Genomic DNA, 26,757 nt, shown 5'->3' with positions numbered 1-26,757 from the left:
AAGGCTATATTTGTTGACTCAGTAAACACACCCTCTACTGTAAAGAGCAAATATTCTACAGGGCCACCTGTGACCCCCAGATCCATCAAAACATCCTTTCACCCTAAGCATGGTACTCATGGATCCTTATTTGTTTGTAGCAGCATTTCATATCTTTTAAGTTTATTTGTGGCAGCATTTTGTATCTTTTCAGTTTATTTGTGGTAGCATTTTGTATCTTTTAAGTTTATTTGTGGTAGCATTTCACTTTTTCATTCCGGACACTCAGTAACCATGCTTTTACATTAGGAGGATTGGGATTCTTCACTTACTAGCAATAGGTGTTTACCTGATCAAGTTGAGCTGGGAAGCACACCAAAGGGCTCTAAGTATCTTTTTGTGCTTCTCTTATATACTGTGACTGTACATTAGTAGTTTCAAAAAAAATGTATTGTATGTTGCTGCTTAAGTAGTTAATTGCACTGTATTATATTCTATCTGTTAGTTGTAGGACTGTTGTTAGTAGTTTTTGTGCTCTTGTTACACTTGGGCTCCAAGCCAGCTACTCTACATTAGGAAGGTGGATTTCTGCACCTTTGTGGTAGAAGTAAGCTGATATAACCTGTCTGAGATGGTGATTGCCAGTGGAAGGATTATTGTGTGCTTTCCTGATTGGTAGTTAGCTTAGAATGTTTTTCTCTTTGCTTGTATTTAAGCCTTGCATTTGCCTGGTGCTGCTCTTTGCACAGCAGTGGTCAGAAGTGCCCTTGTAAAGAAGAAAAGTCTAGAAGCTCAGTTTTTCATTAAACAGCTGTCAGTGAAACCCTTTCAAGGTTTTCTGCTGCTCTTGGAGCAACTCAGTTGCTCACTGAGCAGACTTGACATTGATCAACCTTAGCCTACACAAACTATAGGTCCCTCTTGTAGTCTCGGTGCTACCAGCACATTCCTGTCTAATTAATCCATTCCCTTTCCTAATAAAACATATAGTAAGATCCTGCTATCATGTACAGGCAGTTTCACATCTTCTAACCAATGAAAAATATACCAAACTTTAAAACAAGATTTATTAAACACAAAGCTTTTGGGCAATGCCATTCATCAGTGTGGAAACAGTCGTATTAAAACAACTTCATTAAATAGTACAATTAAATAATCACATGACACAGCATTCCAGTTAGAAACTGACACTAATTAACAGATGTTATAAAAACAGAAAATAAAAGAAACTAAAACTTCCTTGACATATAATGTAAAAAATCCTTTAATTAAAATATTTTATCTCAAAGGCATTTGTTTTAATTTTAAAACAGGTTTTAGACTGACAGCAGCATTTATACCATTGTTTCTACAACCATGACTGAGATTACCATGGTATCAGATTCTATTTGCTGTTTATTGAGTTTTACATCATCTCTCTGGCCAGCCTGATAGACATGGACATTCTGAGGCAATGAATCAGTTCTCTCATGTATACTGACAACCACTTACTCCTGAAACAAACGAATAATTTATGTGAGAGAAGTAGTAACATTATGAAATTGGAGGCAAGACTCTCACATACGGACAAATTGAATGCCAAGCAGGTTGTCAGCACACACACACACACACACACACACACACACACACACACACACACACACACACACACACACACACACTAAATAAGGACACAACACCATACTTTTCAACTGTCCAGATCTGTGCCTCATATTTTTGGTCTGTTCCTCATAAAATTTGTGATTTTCTGTAAATCACTGGAATAATCTGAGGATTGATGTCATAAGCGATGGCATACATTTGAGTTTCAAGTACCGAGTGTTGGTATCCTCTGTGTTTTCAGTATTATGAGATTCAGTATTTTGAACTTTCAAGATTTTGGTCTCAGGATTTTGGGCTTTCAGGATTTGGAAGTGAACCTACATAGGGATATATATACATATATATATATATATATATATATATATATATATATATATATATATGACACAGAGGGCGGAGGGGGAGAGGGGGAAAACATGGCTTGAATGTATATGCCATGAGAAGACCAGAGAAGAAATATAAAGAAGAGCAGAGAAAGACAGGTATCCTAAACCTGTTTCCATGACAACGGTTAAGTGTTCAGCAAAGAAAGGCTGGAAGAGTGAGGTACAGGGCTTTGGGTGAAATAGGAGCATCATACCTTCCTAGGTGTAGGACCATAACTTAATATCCAACACTGCATACAGGAGTGCAAACCTGCTACAAGTAGATACCTGCAGAAACCCCTGCAATTGACAAGTAAAGCATCTTTGACCCAGTTTTATACTGAATATTTTTACTACTACCAAACACTAATGTAAGCTTTACTATTCAGTGCTACAGCTGCATCACCCATTTCTCTACATCAGTTACCATATCTAGTAGATATGCCTTTCTTTTTCCTTTTGTATGCAAATTATCATAGTGGTAGCTAAAATAAATGTAATTAAGGTGAGCTTACATTAATACAGGATTGACTTTACAAACATGCTCTTCCAGTTTTTACTTACTCAGAGTTTACGATGGTGATTTCAGAGATTTGTATGGAATCAGGCATCAGAATAGTAACACCCATGAAGTACTGCACTGTGCTTTGTTAGCATACATTATTTATAAAGCTTATTTCTACCCTTTACAGACTTGCATGCTTGGGGCAGCACCTTAATGAGGGCAAAAATTGTTTGTAACTGATTTGTAAAGATTCTGGTGTGTGTTAGGCCTGTGAGTACGCATTAGTTATAGTAGAAATGTATATCAGCACAGCAAATAGCTGCAATTAAAGCAGATGTCATCAGGTGCCTTAAAGGAAAATGAAGGATTTTTGTGTTCTTTTATTTTTTCACTTTTGTAAAATGTAAAATTAACTGCTAATTAAGTTGTATAAGCATATGAAGCACCAAAAGACAGAAAAGATGCATCCATGCAAACAATCATGACTTTATCTTATCTCATAGTTAAGAAACATTTATTTTTGACTATGTCAATTCTGTCATGTTACATTTTACCAAAATGCACCACTTCACCTAAAATATTCAAAATGTTTCTAAGTAGGTATGTCACCAGGCTATTGCAGAAAGACTGTTGCTATGCACCATTTCAAAATGTATAACTGTATGAACATACCCCTGGCTCATGTCACATAATAATTATTCTTGGTGCACTTTTGTGATAACTGATGTCACAGCAAAGTATTATGTCATGAAACAGGAAAGAGGTTATAAACAAAGGTGAGTGAAATGAAAATGAGAGAAAATTTCCTACATAATATGCAATCATGTCTCGAGCAATTCTGGGGACTGTATTGTGGATTAGACTGACTGCATAATCTCTTTCAACTTAACAGCTTCTATTTTCTATCAGCTATATTGACGTTTTGAAATCTGTTAAGTTGCAGCAGTTATTGTATTGTATTGTATTGTAGTGCTGCATGACAGGTGGAGAAATATTCTGCTGCAGAGAAACCAACCAGAATGAAAAATTAACAGTTTTGTCGTGATAGAGAAACTTGTGTTACTTTTCTTTGAATCATCGTTTTGTATTTCAGACTAACAATTTCTGTTTTGTTCTTTTTGTAGAAGAAGAATCTTCTCCACATCAGGTCAGTAATAACACCTTACTGAATACTACAGTATAACTTAATTTAAGTAATACATAAGGAAAATGTATGTCTTAGTTACGTAAAGTTTATTTTACATTATTTGCATGATTTATAACCTGTCCTAAGTACAAACCGATTTGTTGTATATTGTTCTACTGATTAACTTTTTTTTTTTTCATTTGATTGGTAGATTCATTTTCATTCAGTCGGTTATGGCTGAAAAGGGGCTTAGTGATACAGTCTACTTACCTTTAAAATAAAGAAATAAAGAAATAATTCTGGGAATTCATTACAGTCCCTAAGACAGCATGATGTGCCCATTTGCAATTCAGAAACATGATAACTGTGACGATGTAAGATCTCATTATCTGCTAATATGTATGTTTCCTGATTTGCACTTAACATAACCTGTATATCATGGCAGATCTGCTCATTGCAGTAGTAACTAGCTCCTTCTAAAGGCAGTAGAATCCCCCCTCCAATCATGGTCTCTCACACACATATACACAAGCATGAACGCACAATCCACAAACACACATAAACTTCATATGGGTTGGCATACTGATTAAGGTATTTACCTCACAGACACAAGGTACAGAGTTTGATTTTCACTTTTAAAGAGAAATTGGCTTTGCTTGATAAAATACTGTGAAAGGGTACCTAGCCTAGTACTTACCCATATTTAAGGCGGTAAGTTTGGTATAATGGTTAAGGTGCTCACCTCATAGACACAAAGTACAGGGTTTGATTCTAACTACTAGTCATTGGCTATGCTTGTAATAGTCTGCATACTGATAGCCTAGTATTTGCCTATGAACCTGTAAACCCTTTGCTCATGAAGTGTGTTTTGGGCAGCTCTTTATTTTGCTCTGTACTGTCGGGAATAATGAATAGTCACATAAAACTTTATGATTTTCTACATTTGAGAACACACCTGTTACCACTCCTTGATATACTTTCTATGCAGCATTTTCTTTATACTTTTGACTTATTAGATTTGTCACTTTAGCAAACAATTATCTTCTGCAGAAACCTTTATTTCATCTTTGCATTCCTGATACCTTTATACGGTGTCTGTGTCTGCATCATATTTATTTTTTCACCTGTAATACTAAATCTTTTTCTTTTTCTCTATTTCTATCAGATTCAGGTAATTTGTTAAAGTATATTTTACTGTCATGCTCGCATAATCTGTAATGTTATCATGTCTCTCCCACTTTCTCTAGTCTGATTACCACATATCTGAAAATATTAATTAGCAATTTTTTGTCCTCTTTTGTATTGCACTCTGAATTAAGAGGGCTGTAACTTCAGTGATTATTATTTATTTCTAAATATAGTTTTGACTATGAGTTGTTAAAGAGTACCACCAGAGAGTAAGGTCTGTTGTCAATGTATTATATCTTCCAAATATGAAATGGTTCACAATACTATTGATAATGGTTCTTTTCCTCTCCGTGAATATATGTTTCCTTCATCACACAATGATCTGCTTGAATATGCTATAACTTTTTGTCTGGCATCCTGCAGTTAACAGATGATTACTCCTAGTGTCACTAAACTGGTATCATCTCTTAATTTGAACTACTAATGTCTCTGAGCTTACCCATTGCTTGAACTGTATTTTTTTGTTTGTCCATTCAGAGTGAATGTCCTCCTTCATTAATTATCTTAATGGTTTATTAAATCATCTACTTAATCTTGAGCTCTAGTTTGTCATGCCTAACTTTTCTTATCCTTATTTGGTAAGGGAATATTATTGATAAATTTTACCTTATTTGGATCTGGTGACATAAGCTTGTCCAAATATATGAAATCATAATTTCTGATTTATCAAACTCATGTCTTGTGTCGGTGCATTCTCTTTAAGTTTATCACATACTTTTCTTGTTCATCACCATGTTGTTTTTGTGTTTTTTATATATACTTATGTCAATCACTGTAAATGTTCACATTTCTTATCCCTTGGATTACTTGTTATTTTATATGCTATGATATTCCTTGTCTTAACTTATACTAAAGATCAATCCTTTATAGTACATGAGCCACACAAGAGCCAAAAAATGTTGGAATCTTTCCTCTTTTTGCATGCATTTCTGTTTGGTGATTTTCTGCCCTTAAATCAAGTCTGCTGAACACTTTAGCTTTAGCGTGCTTCTACTGTCAGCCACTGTTTGAGTCAGATACTTCTCTGTCTGAATGTACATTTACTACATCATTTCTGTAGATATTCTTACTTCACTTGTTTTCTTTAACTTTCAAGTGTTTAAAAGTTAATAGCATTACAAATAGTAAAGATTAAAGTGTAAAAAATAAGTAACAAATTTTAAAATACATTAGGTTAATGGATTAATTGCAATTTGTCAGGGCTGTAAACTAAAGATATTCATGAGGGCACAGGTGCTATAATGACAGATAAAAAACATATTGGTGACCAAGTTACTTTTTTTTGGTATGGTTCATTTTTCTCTAAATTTTCAGGTCCAAAAAATAGTGTTTGATAGTCTTGAGAAATCAGTACTGATGTAACAGTACCATCGTGGAATACACAAGAGTAAGCTTTTTTTTTTTTTTTTTGCACGAGGATAATCTCATCAGAGATAATCTCATCGAATCCCACCTGTGTGGACTTTGCCTTGCCCTCTTCCATTAGTTAAGTATGTTAACTCCATAATCACTAACCCTGGAGGAAAAAAAAACAAACACCATTTATATTAAAAGGTGTTTATGAACCAAATCTACCTCATTGTGCTACTGATACCAGTTTACTTGAACTTCACCCCACAATCCAAAAACGTAGAAAGAAATAAGAATCTTCCTGTTCCCTATAGCCACGTATCACCACATCAGCTTTCACATTCAAAGCTGTGCTAACATCCTCTATAAAACTACTCTTAAACAAGGTTAAACCACGATCTTCTTCAGCTGATAGCCTTCCGAGTGAGTACCTAACAACAGCAGCCCAAGTAGCATTGCCTATCATGTCTCAGTTCTTATAAATAGGTCAATCCAGGAATCCCACATTCCTTCTCTTGGGAAAAAGTCACACATTATCCCTCTGCACAGAGGAGTAAATTCAACAGACATTAATAACTTTAGACCTATAGAAATCTTATCTCCACTCCCAGAAATACTTAAAAAGTGTATTCAAATATGATTGCTAGATTATCTCCTGCAGGAAGAATTCCTATCCACTGCACAACATGGTTTCCTTCCTTCCCATAGTACTAGCACTGACCTTCTAACCTAGGTAGATGCAGTCAATAAAACTAGTGATAATGGAATGGCAAACTAGACTCTTCCTTATTTCTAGACTTGTCTAAAGCCTTTGACACAGTTTGTCACAACAAACTTCTACATCAAATGTCTTCACTAGATCTATCTTAGCCCACCCTTCTGTCATTCAAAATCTACCTGTCCAATAGGTATTAATCAGTAAAACGGTACTCCATGCTCTCTCCTTACCTCCTAGTCATCACCGGTGTACCCCAAGGCTTTATTCTTGGTCCCCTCCTCTAACACTTTCACCAACACTCTATACTTGCACACAACAAGCCACTCTAATACAATACGCAGATGATTCCACTCTCATTTGCACATCTGACAACATGGTACACCTCCAAAAAATTAGTCAGGAAGCTTTAACAGCCAGTGAAACATGGCTTTGTAACTCATAACTCATGCTCAACCTAAAAACAACCAGACTATTACTTTTTTGCCCAAATCCCTCTCACATAAAAAAAAAACAAAATTTAAAGTCCTCTCCCTTGATAATACAGCCACTGAAGTCACTTCTCATAGCAAACTGTTAGGGGTGTTAGTGGATAATCTTACAATCAACCTGCATATACAAAACTGCATAAGAAAAACTCATCATAAACTAGGGATGCTTTACAAAGCCAAAAACTTTCTCACTGATGCAACTAAAACTACACTTGCCACTACGTATCTCCTCCCAACTCTTCTTTATGGCTCTTCCATCCTTACTTACCTCCAGGGTTCACAAAAATGAAAACTTGAAAAATGCTATAGCAAATTTGCTAAATTTGTAGCACATACCCCTTTCAGAAACCACCACTGTATAGCACTGAAAAGCCTAAATTGGTTAGAACTGCCACATCATCTAACATACACAACTTCTTACCACCTATAAAGTTGTCCAGCATCCATCTGCCTGTCCAGCACTATAAAACATTCTGCAAAACTATGTTCCCAGTTAACCATTGCAATCCAGTGACCAAAAACTCCTGTCTGTCTAGAAACCTAGCAAATCTGCTGGGCATTGTTTGTATTTGTACAAGGCTACTAAGGCTAGGAAGTCCTTACCTGTATCCATCTTGTCTATACCCTTCCTTCCATGTTTCAAAACCACTCTGAAAGACTTCCTAGCTAAATTCTGGTTCTGTTCTTGCACAAAATCAGGATAACCTATATCCTTAAATGTAAGTACCTTTTCATTCTTTATACCTCCTTACTCTCTCTTCATCACTTACTTCCTTACTGCTTTCTAAACTAATCTTTTTATATTATGTCTAGTTTGTTATAATTATTTAAACTGCAGATGTTTTTATTTTTGAAAATTGTAAAATTATTGTAATGTTTTTATTCATCTGGAGCTTTTCTCCCTGGGCCTCTGCTGAAAGTGGGCTTCTACCCATTCAGACTTTCCTGACAATCAAATGTCAATAAACAAACAAACAAACAAACAAATAAATACCGCCTCTCCTCCAGAATTTCCAAATCCATTATAAAATGCTTATACCACAAACACTAAAGATCCAGACAACAAATAACATGGTACAGACAGAGAGATTCACTGCCAATGGATTCGGTGCTTCTGATATTGTAATAGTACAGCTAAAAAAAAGTCTATCAAATAAAATAATTTTCTACAACTTTTTATACAAGTGATGTTCTTCATGTTTCACTGTTGCAGTCATTACATTTGGGTAATCTGCTGGCAGGTTGCCCTCAGTCGGCCTGAATTCCAAAGTCTTGGGTCCTGCATCAGTTGCTGTCTTCTCTTCCATGATGTCAGGTCATCAGGGGTATAAAACATGCAGCCAACGCCATTTTCTTTAGTCTTTCTTGCAGCGCAGTGCCCGAAGCAGAAGCATTTCGCAAGTGCCGGTCGGCCGACTACTGAAATATTTGAGTTTGAATTTCAGAACTGAAGTCTTCACTAAAGCTAAGTACCCCCTTGGGGAAACTTTTTTCTTGCTTTTTACCGATGTCAGAAAAAGTTAATAATTGTATTACTTGTGGGAAGCAAATACCTCATAAGGATTTCCATTTATACTGTATTCCTTGCCTAGGCCCTGATCACAACATGCCTGGCTGTCGATTTTGTGCTAGATTTAACCAACCCACTATTAAGCGTCGGTATAGTTTTGCATCAAAGTATTTTGGAAACAGATTTAACTACCCAGAAATGTCGTCGGATAGCATAAAAAATGCAACGAAAAGGACAGAGAAAGGCTGGTACTCAGTGAGGCGCTTTCACAGACCCTGATACCCGCTACCTTTGAGTCGCTGGCATCTACCGACACCCATGTGGAGTCTGGCATGCCTCAAGATACTCAAGGTATTGGACCGACGGATGTATCTCCCTCAGATGGATCTGGAGCCGCTGAGCAGGCACCGGCTTCTGAGGGTGTATTCAGACCTAAACATTTGTATATCAAACCGACGACAGCTGCAAAACCAAAGACAAAAGCAACTTCCAAAACTAAAAAACCAATGCATGAGCCACGTGCACAGGCCTCTATGCCTAAAAAACAGATGATCAAAATGGCTGAAGACCTTATTACCTTGATCAAGGGTACCCATCCCCCTCCAGATAAGAGGCCTAGGCAAGGCACTGATTATGAATCTTCAGATCAGGTTTCAATTTTTTCTGATTCCTCTTCTCTCCCTATGAGGATTCTGATGCTGAGGAGTCTATTCCATCTGCATCTCCTCCTGAGGATTATTCATTTGGTGAAACCTTGCGTACTTTGAGGGAGCATTTTCACTGGGAGAGTCAAGACTTCTCAGAATCAAAAAAAGAGGCTCAGGGATTTCCTTCTTCTCCTCAGCAAAAGCTTTTAGCCATTCCCCCTGTTTTAGACATTGTGGATGATGTGTTTTTGGAGTCAAGCTTGTCCCCTGACTCCTTACCTCCAGCTCCCAGTAAGCCTGACAGATATTACAGGGTCCCTGACTCACATAAATTTTTATTTAGAAACCCTGCTGCTGATCCTGAAACTACTTCACAGGGTCCAAAGGGAGTTAAGGCCTCAACAGCAAAAAATCCTACCCCCTCTGACAGAGATTCAAAGGCACTGGACAGATGGGGAAAAAAGGTTTATACATCTGCAACCTTGGCAATCAGGGCCTTAAACTGTCAATTTCATATGCTTAAGTACCAACAACATGTTATGGGATTGCTGAAACAGAAAATTATGTTGATTTCAGAATGTGCATAAAATAAAGAATTGCAGGAATTATTGCATGCAGCTGAACAAGTTAGAAAGCATACTTTGCAATGTGGTTTTGATTCTTTAGAGGCCTCCTGCAGGGCCACAGTTACTGGATCTGCGATTAGGAGGCATGCCTGGTTAAAGGAACACATTTTGCCTGATCATGTTAAAGCTAAACTGCTAGATGCTCCTTTACAGCATGATTCCCTGTTTGGTATTAAGGCAGAAGAGGTTTTAAACAAAATGGAAGACAAAGCTAAGTCTATGCAAACTTCTTACAAATGCAGCCACCAAGATTCAGTAGACACTGGCCTACAAATAATTGGTCATTTCCTGTGTCAGACAGAGCTCAACGGGGCAAATCCAGATGCCCTAAGGGTTCCAGATACCAGGCACAAGACTCATATAGGTCAAAGCAATGGGGCGCATCCCACCTCCAAATCTGGAGGAGATAAAGTGAAAACCTACAGAAAGCAATCCCAATGACTTCCCTCTGCTTACACCAAGCACTTATCTTTTGGCAGCACCCATAGGGGGAAAATTAGCACTTTTTGCTCAGAATTGGCAGTTAATAACCCAGGACAAATGGGTACTAAACATTGTATCACAGGTATACAGATTCCATTTCCACACTCTGACAATGGCAAATGGTTGGCCAGATCTGCCAAAACATCAATGAGCACAGAAACAGGTTACGTCCGTCGTGAATATGAGGGCCATTCAGACAGTACCAGAGCAGGAAAAAGGACAAGGTTTTTACTCAAGACTGTTCCTGGTACCCAGAAAGGACATGGCCTGGCACCCAGTACTGGTTTTATCAATTTTGAACACATACCTGGACATTCCAAAATTCAAAATGCTGACTTTGCAGCAGCTTCTGCCCATGCTGGGCAAGAATGCTTGGCTGGAGACTTTAGACGTAGAGGCATACCTGCATGTCCCAGTAAGACAGTCATGCAGAAGATACCTCAGATTCAAGGCTGGCTTAATGCATTACCAATTCTCTGCACTGCCCTTTGGCTTATCTATTGCGCCCAGGGTCTTTACAAAGTGTCTGGCACCAGTAATTGCATTTGCAGATAAAGAAGTATACAAATATATCCTTACTTGGATGACTGTCTCATTCAAGCAGAGAACAAGGAGACTCTTCTTCGACACCTGGCATTTGTGAAAAGGCTTCTAACATGCCTAGGGTACACAATAAACGAAAATAAATCACAACTGGTTCCCTCTCAAAAGATAACATTCTTGGGTGCAAGCTTGAATACAACTGCCCAGATGGCTTACCTCATGCTAGACAAACAAAGGCAACTGACTACTTACTTCAAACTGATGGCAACAAAAGCACAGTCTTCTGCAAGACAAATTCTGCAGGCTCTGGGCTACATGGCATCCTGCATCCTACTAATTCCATATGCAAGACTGCATATGAGGAAACTTCAATGGTACCTAAAAAGTTTATGGAGTCAACATTCACACAGTCTGGAAACAATGATTCCTCTCATTCCCTGCCTGCAACAGGAGTTTCTATGGAGGGCAAAAAGCCTGTCACCAAAACATGGGACGGCTCTTCACTCTAACCCCTGCCAGCCAAACCTTAACAACAGACGCATCAGATTATGCATGGGGGCCCACATGGCAGGAAGATGCATTCAGGGCATATGGGTACCAAAACAAATGCATCTACATATCAACCAGAAAATGAGAAAAGAGATGCTAGCTGTTCAAAATGCCCTAACAGCCTTCAAGGACTTACTTCATCCAGAGCAACTACTGATAAAGACGGACAACACCACAGTGATGTGGTATATAAACAAGCAAGGGGGCACACACTCATACCCCCTTTGCAGATTAGCCATGGCACTGTGGGGCACAGCTTTGACCTACCAAATACATCTTCAAGCTCAATTCCTGCCAGGAAAACAGACTGGCAGACGATTTAAGCAGAAACCTTATGGATCCTCACGAGTGGAAACTAAATCCACAAGTCTTCATGATAACAGATACATGGGGGAGCCCAGACATAGATCTTTTTGCCTGTCCTCAAAATTATCAATTGAAAAGATTTAGCACAAGGACTTATCACAGACAAGCATGGAAAGTGGACGCTCTATTCTTCAGTTGGAAAAACCTATCAGTTTATACCTTTCCTCCTCTGCCTCTTCTACCCAAGGTCCTCCTAAAAGTCAGACAAGAGAAGCCAAAGATGATATTAATTGCCCCAGGCTGGCCCCGCCAATACTGATACCCAGTCCTAAGGAACTTGTCTCAATACCCAGCTTGGACCTTGCCTCAACGACTACAACTACTGTCCCAGCAAAACAATCAGATCCTGCACAATCAACTACAGACACTGAACCTGGCAGCACGGCTAATCATGTAATCATACAAACGACACCTCTCAGTAAAGCTGTGATGGATGTCATTTTGGAAGCCAGAAGGCCTAGTACTAGAAAATCTTATGCTGACAAATGGAAGAGATTCTATGCTTGGAATCAAGCACAAGGAACTGATACAGCAGAACCACATATTCCTCAGATATTACAATACTTGACAGAGATGCTTGACAAAGGCCTATCTTTCTCATCAATCAAAATCCATGCCTCTGCCATTTCGGCTCATTACAGTACAGAGCCACCAATCATTTCTCATCCTTTAATAAAGCAGTATCTTAGAAGAGCCAAAAATTTAAGGCCTCCTAGAAAATCACAATTACCTGCATGGGACCTCAATTATGTGTTGGAAAAGCTCACCCTGCCACCATTTGAACCACCTGCTACCGCTGATATAAAGTTCTTATCATGGAAGACAGCTCTGCTACTAGCAGTTACTTCAGCAAGAAGAGTTTCAGAGCTACAGGCCCTCATGGCTGTAGAGCCTTTTATTATATTTTACCCAGACGGGGTTTCTCTGAGGACAAATCCTACTTTTATGCCTAAGGTGGTTTCCAGTGTGGCTCCTAAACAAACAATTCATCTGCCAACCTTTTATCCAAATCCGCAGAACAAGGGGGAGAGAATTCTGCATTCCTTGGACGTACACAGACAGCTAAGATTCTACTTGAGCAGGACTAAAGCTCTAAGAAAAACTGAGCAATTACTAGTGTAATATGCTGCAGGATCAGAAGGAAAGGCTATCTCAAAGCAGACAGTTTTAAAGTGGATAAGCCACTGCATCTGTTTCTGCTACTTACACCATGGTAAACCTGTGGCCAAGGGCATTAGGTCTCATTCCGCCAGAGCTGCAGCTATTTCAGCAGCCTTTCTCAGAAGAGTACCAACCAAAGACATTCTAGAGGCTGCTACTTGGAGCTCTGTTCACACCTTTATAAAGCATTATCATTTGCCTCTCCACTCTAAGTCCAGGACAGGCTTTGCCACTGTAGTGCTGCAGGGTCTCATAGCCGCACCTAATGCTGTTTAGCTCCAGCCTCCCAACCATAGCTTTGGGATTCTACCCAAATGTAATGACTGCAACAGTGAAACACAAAGAACATAGTACAGTTGTGTACACTTACCATAAATGTAGATGTTCGAGTGTATTCACTGTTGCAGTCCAGGTTACCGTCCTACCATCCCCCTGTCATTCTAAAGTTTATCTTTCCTTCTCTAGCTTCTACAACCTATGTGGTGTATTTGCTTGTAGATGAAGGTAAAGTTTATATTGATCCATGTGTGTGTGTGTGTGTGTGTATATGTCCTTCATGGATGCATCTGCAGTCATAACAACTGGGTAGTCCTGTCGTCAGGCAGCCCTTCGGTCGGCCGGATTCCAAAGTCTGGGTCCGGCTTCGGCTGATGTCGCACTCCACCCGACGTCATCTCTGTTGGTCTTCGGGTATAAAGGCATCAGCCGACGCCATTTTCCCCAGTCTTTCTTGCCGCGTAGCACCCGAAGCAGAAGCTGTTTGCAAGTGCCGGTCGGTCAGATCCAGAGATTCCTACCGAATACTACTTCGAAGACTTCTAAAAAGCTAAGTACCCCGTTGGGGACCTTTTCTTGCCTCAGCCGATGTCAGAAAAAGTAAACAATTGTTTAACTTGTGGGAAACAAATACCTCATAAGGATTTCCACTCTTACTGCCTACCTTGTTTAGGCCCAGACCACGACGTAGCTGCCTGTTCAGCCTGTGCTTCCTTCAACCGACGAACGCTTAGGCGTCGGTCGGAGTTTGCTGAACAGTTTTTCGGCTCCGATTTTGCGTACATTATGCCGTCGGATCATCCGACTACCCAAATAATTAAAAAACGCAAGGAAAAAGACCGACACTCGCGGTCCGCGGTTTCGGCTGAAACCACGGATAAGCAAACCGCGAGTGTCTCGGTTTCGGCCGAAACCGAGAAAACCGGTCATTCCTCAGCCGAAACCATGACTACTACCGAGGCTCCTGCTACTACAGTTGAATTAGCCTCTGAAATTTTACCTTCTATTGTGGCTTCTAGTGAGTTATCTGACACCATCCCTTTGGATGTTTCTACCCCAGCACGTGGTGCTGCTAGGCCTCCTGCAGCCATGTCTATCAAGGCCTTTGCCAGGGCCAAGGCAGCAAAAACTGCTAGCACAGTTCCTGCTAAGGCCCCCTCTCACAGACACCCTTCTAGCTCTCAAATGCTTACCCTGGCAGAGGATTTGATCTCTTTAATTAGGGGATCCCAAACACACACCGACAGGGCCTCTCAGCCTCCAGAAAAGAGACCTAGAACAGAGCCACCCCAGCAGGAAGGCTCTGATGATTCTTCGGAGGACTCAGACACTACAGAACAGCCAGAGGCTCCTTTGTCCACTTATGAAGACTCCGATGTTGATGATTCCATTCCATCCGTCTCTCCACCAGAGGAATTCTCCTTTGGGGAAACCTTACATGCCATGAGAGAACAATTCCAATGGCAAGGACAGGATTTCTCAGACTCAAGAAAAAGGCTTAGAACCTTTCTGCACCTGCCGCAACACAGGCCCTTAGCTATACCTCCAGTTTTGCCTGTTGTGGATGATGCATTTAATGACGTTTGCACTGCACCTGATTCCTTACCCCCAGCTCCTGCCAAACCAGACAGATTTTACAGGGTGCCTAACACTCATCACCACCTTTACAAGGCCCCACTTGCAGACCCTGAGACTATTTCCCAGGGGCCTAAGGCAGTAGCCTCTACCTCTACAAAAAACCCTCTCCCTTCTGAAAGGGAAGCCAGGTCATTAGACAGATGGGGCAAAAAAGTATACACATCCGCCACTCTCTCAGCTAGAGCTTTAAACTGTCAGTTTCACATGATTCAATACCAAGAGTTTATGCTTGATCAGTTGTCTAAGAAACTTTCCTCTGAAGAAACCTTAGATAAGAAATATGTCTTAGAAATGGTGAATAACATACAGCAGGTTAGTAACCATTCTTTGAAATGTGGCTATGATGCACTGGAGGCTTCATTTAGATCAGCCATGACTGGCACAGTGATAAGAAGGCATGCATGGTTGAAAGAACAAGTCCTGCCGGATCATGTAAAAGCAAAGTTGTTAGATGCTCCTATGGATAAGGACAATCTATTTGGTACTTCCGCTCAACAGGTAATGAAGAAAATGGAAGAGAAGGCAAAATCTGTACAAACAGTTAAGGATTTCTTACAGGTTCAGCCCCCTCGGTTTAGCAGAAACTGGCCTGCCAAGAATTGGTCCTTTCCAGACTCCTCAAAGACCCAAAGAGGCAGGTATAGACGCTCTAGAGGCAGAAACCAATCCAGAGGTAGTGCCTACAGAGGACGACAGTGGCAAGGTAACAACCAGAGAGGCACTGACACAAACACTGCCACTGCAGCAGGACAATCACAGTGACTTGGCTCTGACACCGCCTACCAGAGAGCAAATAGCAGCACCTTTAGGCGGAAAGCTAGCCTTATTTTCAAGAAATTGGCACTATATCACAAAAGACAAGTGGATTTTAAAACCATAGACCAAGGCTACAGGTTCCACTTCCACACCTTACCAGTAAACAGTGGAATGCCAAATTTACCACCAACTCAAAAAACAGAAGCTCTAAACTAGGTAATTCAGCTAACCAACATGAGAGCTGTGGAGAGAGTACCACAAAATCAACAGGGCAAAGGATTTTACTCCAGACTCTTTCTAGTCCCAAGAAAAGAAAAGACTTGGAGACCCATTCTCGATCTGTCCGTCTTAAACACATACATCATCGTCCCAAAATTCAAAATGCTGACCCTACAGCAACTTCTTCCCATGCTGGGCAAGGAGTGTTGGCTGGTGACTCTAGACCTCAAGGAGGCATACCTGCACGTCCCCATTCGACCAATTTGCAGAAGATACCTCAGATTCCTTGCAGGATCAGAGCATTATCAATTCTCAGCATTGCCCTTTGGCTTATCTACTGCGCCCAGAGTATTCACAAAATGCCTGGCATCAGTAATTGCTCATTGCAGGCTACAGGGAATCCAAATCTATCCATACCTGGACGATTGCCTGCTACAAGCGGACAACAAAGACAAGCTGACAACAGATTTACAAAGGGTCATTTACTTGTTACAAGCCCTGGGATACACAGTCAATCTAAAAAAGTCAAGGCTGATTCCATCCCAGACAAGAACTTTCTTGGGTGCAGAATTGGATACAGTAAAACAAATGGCATTCCTGACTGCAGAAAAACAAGAACAACTTCCTCATTACTTCTTGGCATTAACAAAGCAGAACAAACTAACAGCAAGAAAAATACTGCAGGCCTTGGGATTCATGGCATCATGCATAATCCTGATTCCTCATGCAAGACTGCATATGAGAAAGCTACAGTGGTACCTAAAAAACTTATGGTCTCAGCACAGCCACAGCCTAGAAGCCGAAATACCGCTAATCCCATGCCTAAAACAAGAATTCCTATGGTGGGCCCAAGCATGCCAGGCAAATCTAGGCTTGCCCTTCCACAAAGGTCAAGCGAACCAGATCATCACAACGGACGCCTCAGACCTAGGTTGGGGGGCACACATGTTGGACAAATGCATACAAGGATTGTGGACTCCAGACCAGCTGCACCTGCACATAAACCAAAAGGAAATGCTGGCAGTACAGCTAGCAATCCAGAAATTCAAACCTTTCCTAAAAGAAGGCCATTTATTGATAAGGACAGACAACACCACAGTCATGTGGTACATCAACAAGCAAGGAGGCACTCATTCTTACCCCCTATGCAGAATGACTCTGGACCTTTGGAACATGGCACTGAACTACAACATCCAGTTACAGGCAACCTTTGTGCCAGGAAAAGAAAATACACTAGCAGATATGTTAAGCAGAACCACATCGAATGCTCACGAATGGATGCTGCACCCGGACATATTCAAGGCCATCACAAGAAAATGGGGAATACCACAAATAGACCTGTTCGCATCCCCACTCAACCACCAACTCAGGAAATTCTGCACAAGGACGTGCCACCCTCTTGCATGGAAGGTGGACTCCCTTTCCTTCAGTTGGAAAGGCCTGACAGCTTATGCCTTCCCACGTCTTCCTTTGATGCACAAGGTACTGCTGAAAATCAAAGAGGAACAACCAAGGATAATCCTGATAGCTCCAAATTGGCCAAGACAACACTGGTATCCCTTGCTCAGGAGCATGTCTCAGGGGAGAATGTGGCCAATACCTCTGATGCCCTTGATGCTAACTCAGAACAAATACAGCATCCTGCATCCAAACCTAAAAACCTTACAACTGACTGCCTGGAACATCACTTAAGAACAACCAACCCAGATTTATCCCAAAGGGTTAAAGACATTATACTTGAAGCCTGCAGACCTTCAACAAGAAGGAACTATGCAGGAAAATGGAAAAGGTTTGCCACTTGGAGTGCTGAAAGAGGAAAAGATGTGTCAAACATAGACATTGCTAACATCCTGGAATACTTGGCAGAGCTTCTACACACAGGTCTGTCCTATTCCTCCATCAAGATACATGCATCAGCTATCTCGGCGGAATACAGCTATGATCCGCCTGTCTACTCACATCCTCTACTCAGGCAATTCCTCAGAGGAATCAAGAATGTAAAACCTCCTAGGAAACCTCCACTGCCAGCATGGGACTTAAATTTTGTACTAGAAAAATTGACACTCCCACCATTTGAACCAGCAGGAACAGCGGATCTTCAACACCTATCATGGAAAACTGCTTTCCTCCTGGCAATTACTTCAGCAAGAAGGGTTTCAGAACTCCAGGCCTTAATGGCAGTACAACCCTTCCTGATCTTCCATCAAGATAGAGTCTCCATGAGAACTAATCCTACATTTATGCCAAAGGTGGTATCCAGAGTGTCCTTAAACCAGGCAATCCACCTACCTACCTTCTTTCCCAACCCACAGAACAGGGGGGAAAGACTACTGCATACTTTGGATGTACATAGACAGTTACGCTACTACCTGGACAGAACAAAAGAAAACAGAAAGACTGACCAGCTGTTAGTGGCCTATGCACCTGGAAGGGAAGGAAAAGCAATTTCCAAGCAAACAATCTCCAAATGGATCGGAAATTGCATAAGATTCTGTTACTCCCACCATGGGAAACCAATGCCACAGAACATAAGACCTCATTCAACAAGAGCTACAGCCACTACCACAGCATTCTTACGAGGAGTGGCAACCAAGGACATTATTGAGGCGGCTACTTGGACCTCCGTGCATACATTTGCCAAGCATTACAATTTACCTCTATATTCCAGATCCCGAGCAGGGTTTGCCACTGCTGTACTGCAAGGGATCCTGACTACACCATAATTTTTACTTATTTTTCCTCCACCCCTAGTTTAGCTATGGTATTCTACCCAGTTGTTATGACTGCAGATGCATCCATGAAGGACATAGTACAGTTTTGTACCTACCATAAATGTAGATGTCCGAACTGGATAGCATCTGCAGTCAGGATTACCCACCCTCCTTCCCCTCTGTGGTACTCCTAGGGTATTTACACTCCTAATAGCTAGCTGGGGGGAGTCTCTTATGGTGTATTTGTTTGTATATATGTACATACATGCTTATTTTTTGTACATGCCTTCTTCCTTGTCTGCATACATTGGTATTTATCCAAATTTTAGCCTCCAAGAGGGCCACTGGCATCTGGGGCAAGAAAAACTGAAGAAAATGGCGTCGGCTGATGCCTTTATACCCGAAGACCAACAGAGATGACGTCGGGTGGAGTGCGACATCAGCCGAAGCCGGACCCAGACTTTGGAATCCGGCCGACCGAAGGGCTGCCTGACGACAGGACTACCCAGTTGTTATGACTGCAGATGCTATCCAGTTCGGACATCTACATTTATGGTAGGTACAAAACTGTACTATATATATATATATATATATATATATATATATATATATATATATATATATATATATATATATATATAAAATATTGCTACCTTTTTTGGGGCACTTGACATCGGGGGCAAGAAAAACTAAAGAAAATGGCATCGGCTGCATGTTTTATACCCCTGATGACCTGACGTCATGGAAGAGAACACAGCAACTGACGCAGGACCCAAGACTTTGGAATTCAGGCTGACTGAGGGCAACCTGCCAGCAGATTACCCAAATGTAATGACTGCAACAGTGAATACACTCAAACATCTACATTTATGGTAAGTGTACACAACTGTACTTTCTATCTTCTTCCCCAAACGTAATCATTTAATAAAATGCCAACTCCTTCACTAAGGTCTGTGTCACTACTTACAGAGTTCAGTATATTGCTCATAGCACCCTTATATTTGGATGATTCAGTAGTCAAGCTTGTCTTCCTTCTAATGCATTGAAAATTGCAATAGCTGTTATCTGTCTTTTACTTTTATCTATCCATCCTTTAGTCCATCCATCCATAACACCCATTTCCCATGTTTGCACATCGGGTTGGGGTGTCACATCAGCAGTGATTATCATGTAGAGTCATCAGCTGGCAGTTGTTTTTGTGTACCTCACACATGCACACACACTCACACCTGTTGCCAGTTTAGAGTGTCCAGTCCACCTACTGCATACCTGGAACATGGGAGAAAACCAGGCTACCTCAAGAAAACCCACTCTTCCTCAAACAACCGTTCGCTGTTAGTAACCCCTCTGAATTGCCTGTGTGTTTTTGCACTTGCCTTTTTGCAGCTTTGTCTGTACTGTCTCTGATACTGGTAAAATATGTTTGCGGTTGTTATACTTAGGCAGCAACATTTATTAACATTCTCATGTCTGTATTTGTAATTCTTACACATGTATAAGCTCTTGAGTTACTATCACTTTCATGACTTGTATATACACATGTACATTCATCATTACTGTTTCTGCTCTAATTCTGTTTGTCTTCTGAAACATTTTGTGCACGGCCAATACTAAAATGTCATGGTTTTACAATGTTTACTCTGTTATAGCTCTTGTATTCTATCTGTTGCAGAACTTTTACATAATCTAACAAAGTAGTTTAACTTTTTGTATTTTGCACATCTTTCTGTTAACAGGGTAGTAGCCACTGTGTGGGGACTCTTAGCCAGAGTATGTGTGGACTAACCTGTAACTTTTTCTTATGTTTGATTCATTCACATTCCTAATTTGTACATAGGTTTATAGATTAGTACTAAGCTAACTGCCCTTGCGAGCCATTTTAAGCCTAGCCAATTATCCCTTGTGAGACTCAAACCTTGCACCTTGTGTTTGCAAGGCAAACACCGTAACCATTAGGCCACCCTCCCAACCCATTTTTTCAATCTCATCAGATTTTGACATTTTTCTGATTTATTTTCTTGCGATTCTTTTTCTGATTTACATTGTTAGATATTTTTTTGCCTTTTCCTATGATATCTCTAGTGATGTGGCAAATTCTTTAAGATATGTCTAATGTTAAAGGTTGCCCAGGCAATGCCCTACCCTTTTGGCTCCATTCATAACTGCGTAACCCTAATTGGGATAGGGCATGGGCACTCAAGGTATGCCCCCCAACATGGCTGCATATGGCTGTTCCCCAAGTCTTTTTAAAATGATATCCCAGTGTTTTCATAAAAAGGATTCTTGAGATACCAAGAAGGCTAGAAGGATGAATGGCCAGCATTAAGTCTCTATAATATACCAGACCCACTTCTTAGACACAAGGATAACAGAGTACCTGGAGTAATTTAAAAGAGCAAATCCAAAACAGTCAGTATGCCTGATTATATCTCCTTGCAATGTTCACAAACTCATATGCTCAGATAATGATCAAACTACACAAGTAATGTAGTTAAATTATAAAAAAAAAAAAACATAAAGTTGTGAGAAGTCTGTATGATGAAGCAGCTGCAGAGTCCTTACAGGGTCATATAATTAGTATAAATCTTAAGCAATATTATTGACTGGGAAATTATAGTAGCAACAGCAGGTAGACTTATCTTTATCACCATCTGAATTATGAACTAGGGTCATGTAGCACTTTGGCCAAAATAATTAAATCACAGCTTCAGAAGAAATCTTACCAGATCTAGCAAAAGGACTAAATCACAACGTCTGAAGAAATCGTCACAACTTCCCACTGCAAATCTTTGGTTTGTGCAAATGCAGTGCAATTGAGTAATAGATTCATAGATTCACATATTGATAGATTGTTACTAGGCTAAGGACCCGGGGGGGGGGTCTTTCTAAGCCTAGTTAAGTTTTCCCAAAAGAATAATAATGTTGTGTATCCAAAGAGAACATCGAGGGCCAGATATTTATAAGCTACCTCTGTCCATAAGGGACATGGGTGCCAGGCCTGGTGTGAATTTCCTGTTCCCCGGCCAATGGTCTAGGTTATGCTTAAATCAGGTAATAGAAGAACAGAAGAACCCAGCTTCACATGGATGGGAAGCTTGTTCCATAGGACAGGCAGTTGCTGTTAAACCAAAACCTTTTTTTTCTAGTACTCTTTGACTTACAAATATTTAGAAGATTCATAAATGTGGGGGGTGTGGATGCCTTGTAAGCCAGGTATAGATCACCCCTCAGCAAGCTGTAGGAGACTCAGTAGAGAAAAAAGGCTTTAAGGCACTTGCATAAGGCAGGCTTGTTGTGCTTTATATTGTTTTTGTAAGGAACCTCTGAGGTCGCTCTAGTTGCTGCATACGCCTCGTCAGGTACATACCAAAGGGAACACTGTACTCCATGACTAGTCTGATAAGAGTGGAGTACAGTGGGATAATGACCTCTTTGGACCTAGATGCCATGCCCTTACTTATAAGTTGCACAACATAAAAAGAATTCCTAACCACTGTGGCCAAGTGATGGTAAGGCTACTGTCTGTGTGCGTACCTATATCCCTGACCTCTGGATTGACTCGTAGGGGCATATTATCATTATGGTAATTAGCCAGGATAGTTGACATCCCAAAGGGTACAATTATGTATTAATTAGCATTGAGTTTAAGACCATGGCTTTGGCACCATTTGTTAATCAGAGATGGACCTTCTTAAAAAATGCTAGCGTTTACAGGGTAGTCAGTGATAACCTCCAGCTTGCAATCATCTGCAAATTTAGCTGCAAACTTAGTTAGCCGTAAACCTTCAGCATTTGCTTCCATTTCACTGACACAGATGCAAAAAGGAGCTGCCAGTACTGAACTCTGGGGGATTCATAGGTTCATAGGTTCATAGGTTGGTACTAGGCTATTGGCCCTAGGGCCTTTACAAGCCTAGCCATAACAATTCCCTGGATATTTCTTCCTAGTATTACTATTCAGCTAGTAAATGGTCTCTTGGTGGAGGTGGCCTCAGCTAATTCGACCTCCATGGCCCTATCAATGAGCCAGTTGGCTATCTAGCGGGTGATAAAAGGGTTTGTACATAAATTAGTGAGGTTGTCTATAATGCCTGAGTGGGGTAATGTATCAAAAGCCTTGGCCAGGTTGATAAGCTGTGTGCACAGTCTAACCTTCATCCAGTATTCTGGTGACCGTCTCAAAAAAGTCCACCAGATTTAGTAGGCATGACCTTCTTTAACAAAGCTGAACTGTGATGGCTCCAGTGTTTGCAGGTTACTTATGTCCTCATTTATCATGTCCATGATGATTCTTTCCATGGCCTTACATATGAGGCTGTTAAGACTTATGGGCCTGTAGTTACCCAGATCTGTGGTTGGATCGCCTTTGTGCAGGGGAATGACTGTAGCTGTCTTCAATTCCTTGGGCACAAAACCTAACTGAAGGCTCCAATTGAAAAGTGATTCAAGTGGTCAGAGAAGTCATATTTCATGCTATTTATTGAACATCACAGGATGTTATTGGGGCCCTTCAATGCAGTATTTTTGGCCTTGAAAGTGCTTCGATGACCTGTTCCCTAGTAATGGTTGGGGGATTGTGGTATGACTTATTTCTTTTGGACTATCCGAGGGGAGTAGGGGTAAATATTTGAGCAGAACCTGTCAGCCAAAAGGTTGGCAGTGGCCTACAGTTCAATGTGGGTCTTTCCATTTACAATAAGTTCTGCTCATTGTTGTGTATTTCCCAGAGGTTACTGACATAGCTTTAGAAAGCTTTAGGTTGTCTTTTGCCTGGGAAGCTATTTTTTTTTCTTGTGACTTAGACTTTGAAGTATTAATTAACCCTCTTAGCTGCCTGTTTAGATTGGTCAGGGGTCTTTTAGTATGTATACCTTTGTTCCTGCTAAGATTTTTTTGTTTTTGTTGTATAACCAATTGATACTGTCATTCTACCAGAGTAGTCTTTTGAGTTTGTCTTATTTTTAATATGAGAGGGCACAGCTCGCTCTATACAGCTATCAATATGGCTGCACACAGATTTTGTAAGTAGCTCAGCATATGCTATGGTGTTTACTGGGTTTGGGTGCTGGAATTTAGCCAAGATGTTGCTTAGTAGAGAGAGGTTAGCCTTGGGATAGTTCCTAAAGGTTCTTGGTTTCACTGGATCTCCTGATTTAATTTTTATTTTAAGTAGTACTGCCTTACGGTCAAATCTGATGAGTGAAGACATTACATAGTGAGGAGAACATTGCCCCCCCCATGTTTGTGAGTACAAGGTCAAGGATGTCTATAGTCCTGCTAGGAGAATGGACCAACTGTTCTAGGATGTTGGCATTAACAAAGTTTAGGAACTACTAAGCTTGTGCATTAGAACTGGTGTATGATTCCTAATCTATAGAGGGGTAGTAGAGAACCCCATGATTATCATATTGAGTTGAATGGTGAGGGACTCTAGTACATTGAGATAAGTACTATGGGTTTCCTGGGACAAGGAGGGGGGTCCTGTTGGTTGCAAGGATATGATAAGAGATCCTCTTTATGGTGAGTTGCACATGTATAGGTTCCAGTGAGTCATACAATTTAACTAATCTGGATGTGAGGTCAGGTTTAATATACACTGAAACTCCACCACCTTTAGTTCCCTCCTGTGCAGTAGCTGGTCTTAAGGTCTGAAGGGCATTATAACCTTGCATTGGTTGTTTACTCTCTCCGACTTTAAAACATGTCTCCATGACTACACAGATGTCTACACTTTCCAGGGAGAGGAAGGCTTGTAGGGAGTGGAGTTTCATGTTAAAACCTCTAGCTGTGAGCAGTACCACCTTCAGGTAGTCCTTCATAGTTTCAGTTAAGTTGTTAGGTTTGTCAGTTTGACATTACCTAAAGAAGGCACTATGGGATTGGAAAAAGTCTTTGCCAGTATCCAAAAGCCTAGCTGGGATAAGTGCAGACCATCCCTGGCAAAGCAGTGTTGTCTGTCAACCTTGTCCTCTGAGGCCATCAAATATTGTACCCCCTTGGATTGACACCAGAAGCTAAGCTAATTGTTAAAATTAATAATTTTCTGTTGGTAACGTGGCATCATCCTTGGAGAGGGTAGTATGCTGCTCAGTGTTAGGCTCATACCTGTCTGAGACACGTAATCATTGTGATCGATTATGTCTTGCTTTATATAGTCAAGGGAGGTATGTCTCAGGTCATTAACACCCACATGATCTATGACAGAGTTATACTGGTACCTATGGTTCAATGACCTGAGTGCCAGAGTGACTTGATGATGTACATCGTGTTACACTGCTGCAGTCATCACACTCGGTTTATCCTGCCGTCAAGCGGTCCCGCAGTCGGCCTGAGTTCCAAAGTCTTGGTCCGGCATCAGTTGCTGTCGCTTCTTCCCTGATGTCAGTGCGCCAGGAGTATATAAGATGCAGCCGACGCCATTTTCTTCAGTCTTTCTTGCTGTGTGGTGCCCGACTCCTGAGATTTTCATTCTGAATCCAGAACCAAAGTCTTCTACAAAGCTAAGTACCCCGTTGGGGGAACTTTTTCTTGCCTCAGACCGATGTCAGTAAAAGTTAATAATTGTATTTCTTGTGGGAAGCAAATACCTCATAAGGATTTCCATTCCTATTGTATCCCATGTCTAGGCCCAGACCACAATGTCACTGGTTGTCAGTTTTGTGCTAGGTTTAACAAGCGCACTATTAAACGTCGGTTTGATTTTGCCCGACATTATTTTGGCAGAAAATTCAATTACACCATGCCGTCAGAACAACCGACGACTGGAATTCACAAAAAGTGCAAATAAAAGGACAGGCATCCAATGCCCAAAACTGATGACAAAGCCTCTGCTAGGCCAGTCGCCGGTTCTCCAGTTTTCAGCGAGGCACCTTTGCAGCCCCTGATGACCGCTTCTTTGGAACCACAGGCCACCTCTGACTCCCACGTGGAGATGACTGGGCCTTCGGATACACCAGACTTGAGACCTACCGAGACTAACCCTTCTGAGGGCTCCGGAGTAGCTGAACAACCCCCAGCTTCAGAGGGTGTTTTCAGGCCTACTCAGTTAACCATTAAGTCTTCTACTAAATCTAAACCAGAGAAACAACTTCAGCATTCACCAGCATAGGCCTCCATGTCTAAGAAACAGATTCTCAAAATGGCCGAAGACCTAATTACTCTGATCAGGGGGTCCCACCCTCCTCCTGATAAAAGGCCTAGACAGGATGCAGACTATAACTCATCCGACCAGGTGTCCATCTCCTCAGATTCATCCTCAGACCTAGGATACTCTTTACCCCCTTATGAGGATTCTGATGCTGAGCAATCCATTCCTTCAGCCTCTCCACCAGAGGGCTACTCCTTTGGGGAAACCTTACATACCATGCGGGAGCATTTCCATTGGGAGGGACAGGATTACTCAGAATCCAAGAAAAGGCTCAGAGATTTCCTTTTATTACCTCAAAACAGACCCCTTGCTATGATGTGTATGCTGAATCCAGCTTAAATCCTGATTCTTTACCTCCAGCTCCAGTTAAGCCAGACAGATATTACAGAGTCCCTGACTCTCACAAATTCCTTTATAAAAGCCCTGTTGCTGACCCCGAAACTATTTCCCAGGGTCCCAGAGGGGTAAAGGCCTCTACAGCAAAAATCCAGTCCCCTCTGATAGAGATTCCAGGGCATTAGACAGATGGGGAAAAAAAGTATACACATCTGCAACTTTAGCAATGAGAGCACTAAATTGCCAGTTTCACATGCTTAAATATCAGCAATATTTGATGTCTCAGTTGAAACAAAAAATGCTTCCAAATTCAGATCTTCCTAACTATAAGGAAATGCAGGATTTATTGCATGCAGCTGAACAAGTGGGAAAACATACTTTGCAATGTGGTTATGATTCCTTAGAGGCCTCCTGTAGAGAAGCGGTTACAGGGTCCGTCATTAGAAGGCATGCTTGGTTAAAAGAACA

The 26,757-nt window shown here is 41.0% G+C and overlaps 1 protein-coding gene across 1 annotated transcript in view; it reads left to right on the top strand.

Annotated features, from left to right (window-relative positions):
- The window catches only part of PPP1R1B (protein phosphatase 1 regulatory inhibitor subunit 1B), a 1,016,738-nt gene that overhangs the window by 380,215 nt on the left and 609,766 nt on the right, over window positions 1–26,757 (top strand). Inside the window, exon 3 of the mRNA XM_044055047.1 lies at window positions 3,576–3,598. Within this exon, the coding sequence (XP_043910982.1) occupies window positions 3,576–3,598 (23 nt within the window). The remainder of the gene's footprint in view (window positions 1–3,575; window positions 3,599–26,757) is intronic.

This window comes from Protopterus annectens, chromosome 13.part0, assembly GCF_019279795.1.
Source record: "Protopterus annectens isolate FY-2018-M chromosome 13.part0, PAN1.0, whole genome shotgun sequence".
NCBI lineage: Eukaryota > Metazoa > Chordata > Ceratodontiformes > Protopteridae > Protopterus > Protopterus annectens.
Note: the sequence above shows the minus strand (reverse complement) of the source record. Positions and strands in the feature narration are given on the sequence as shown.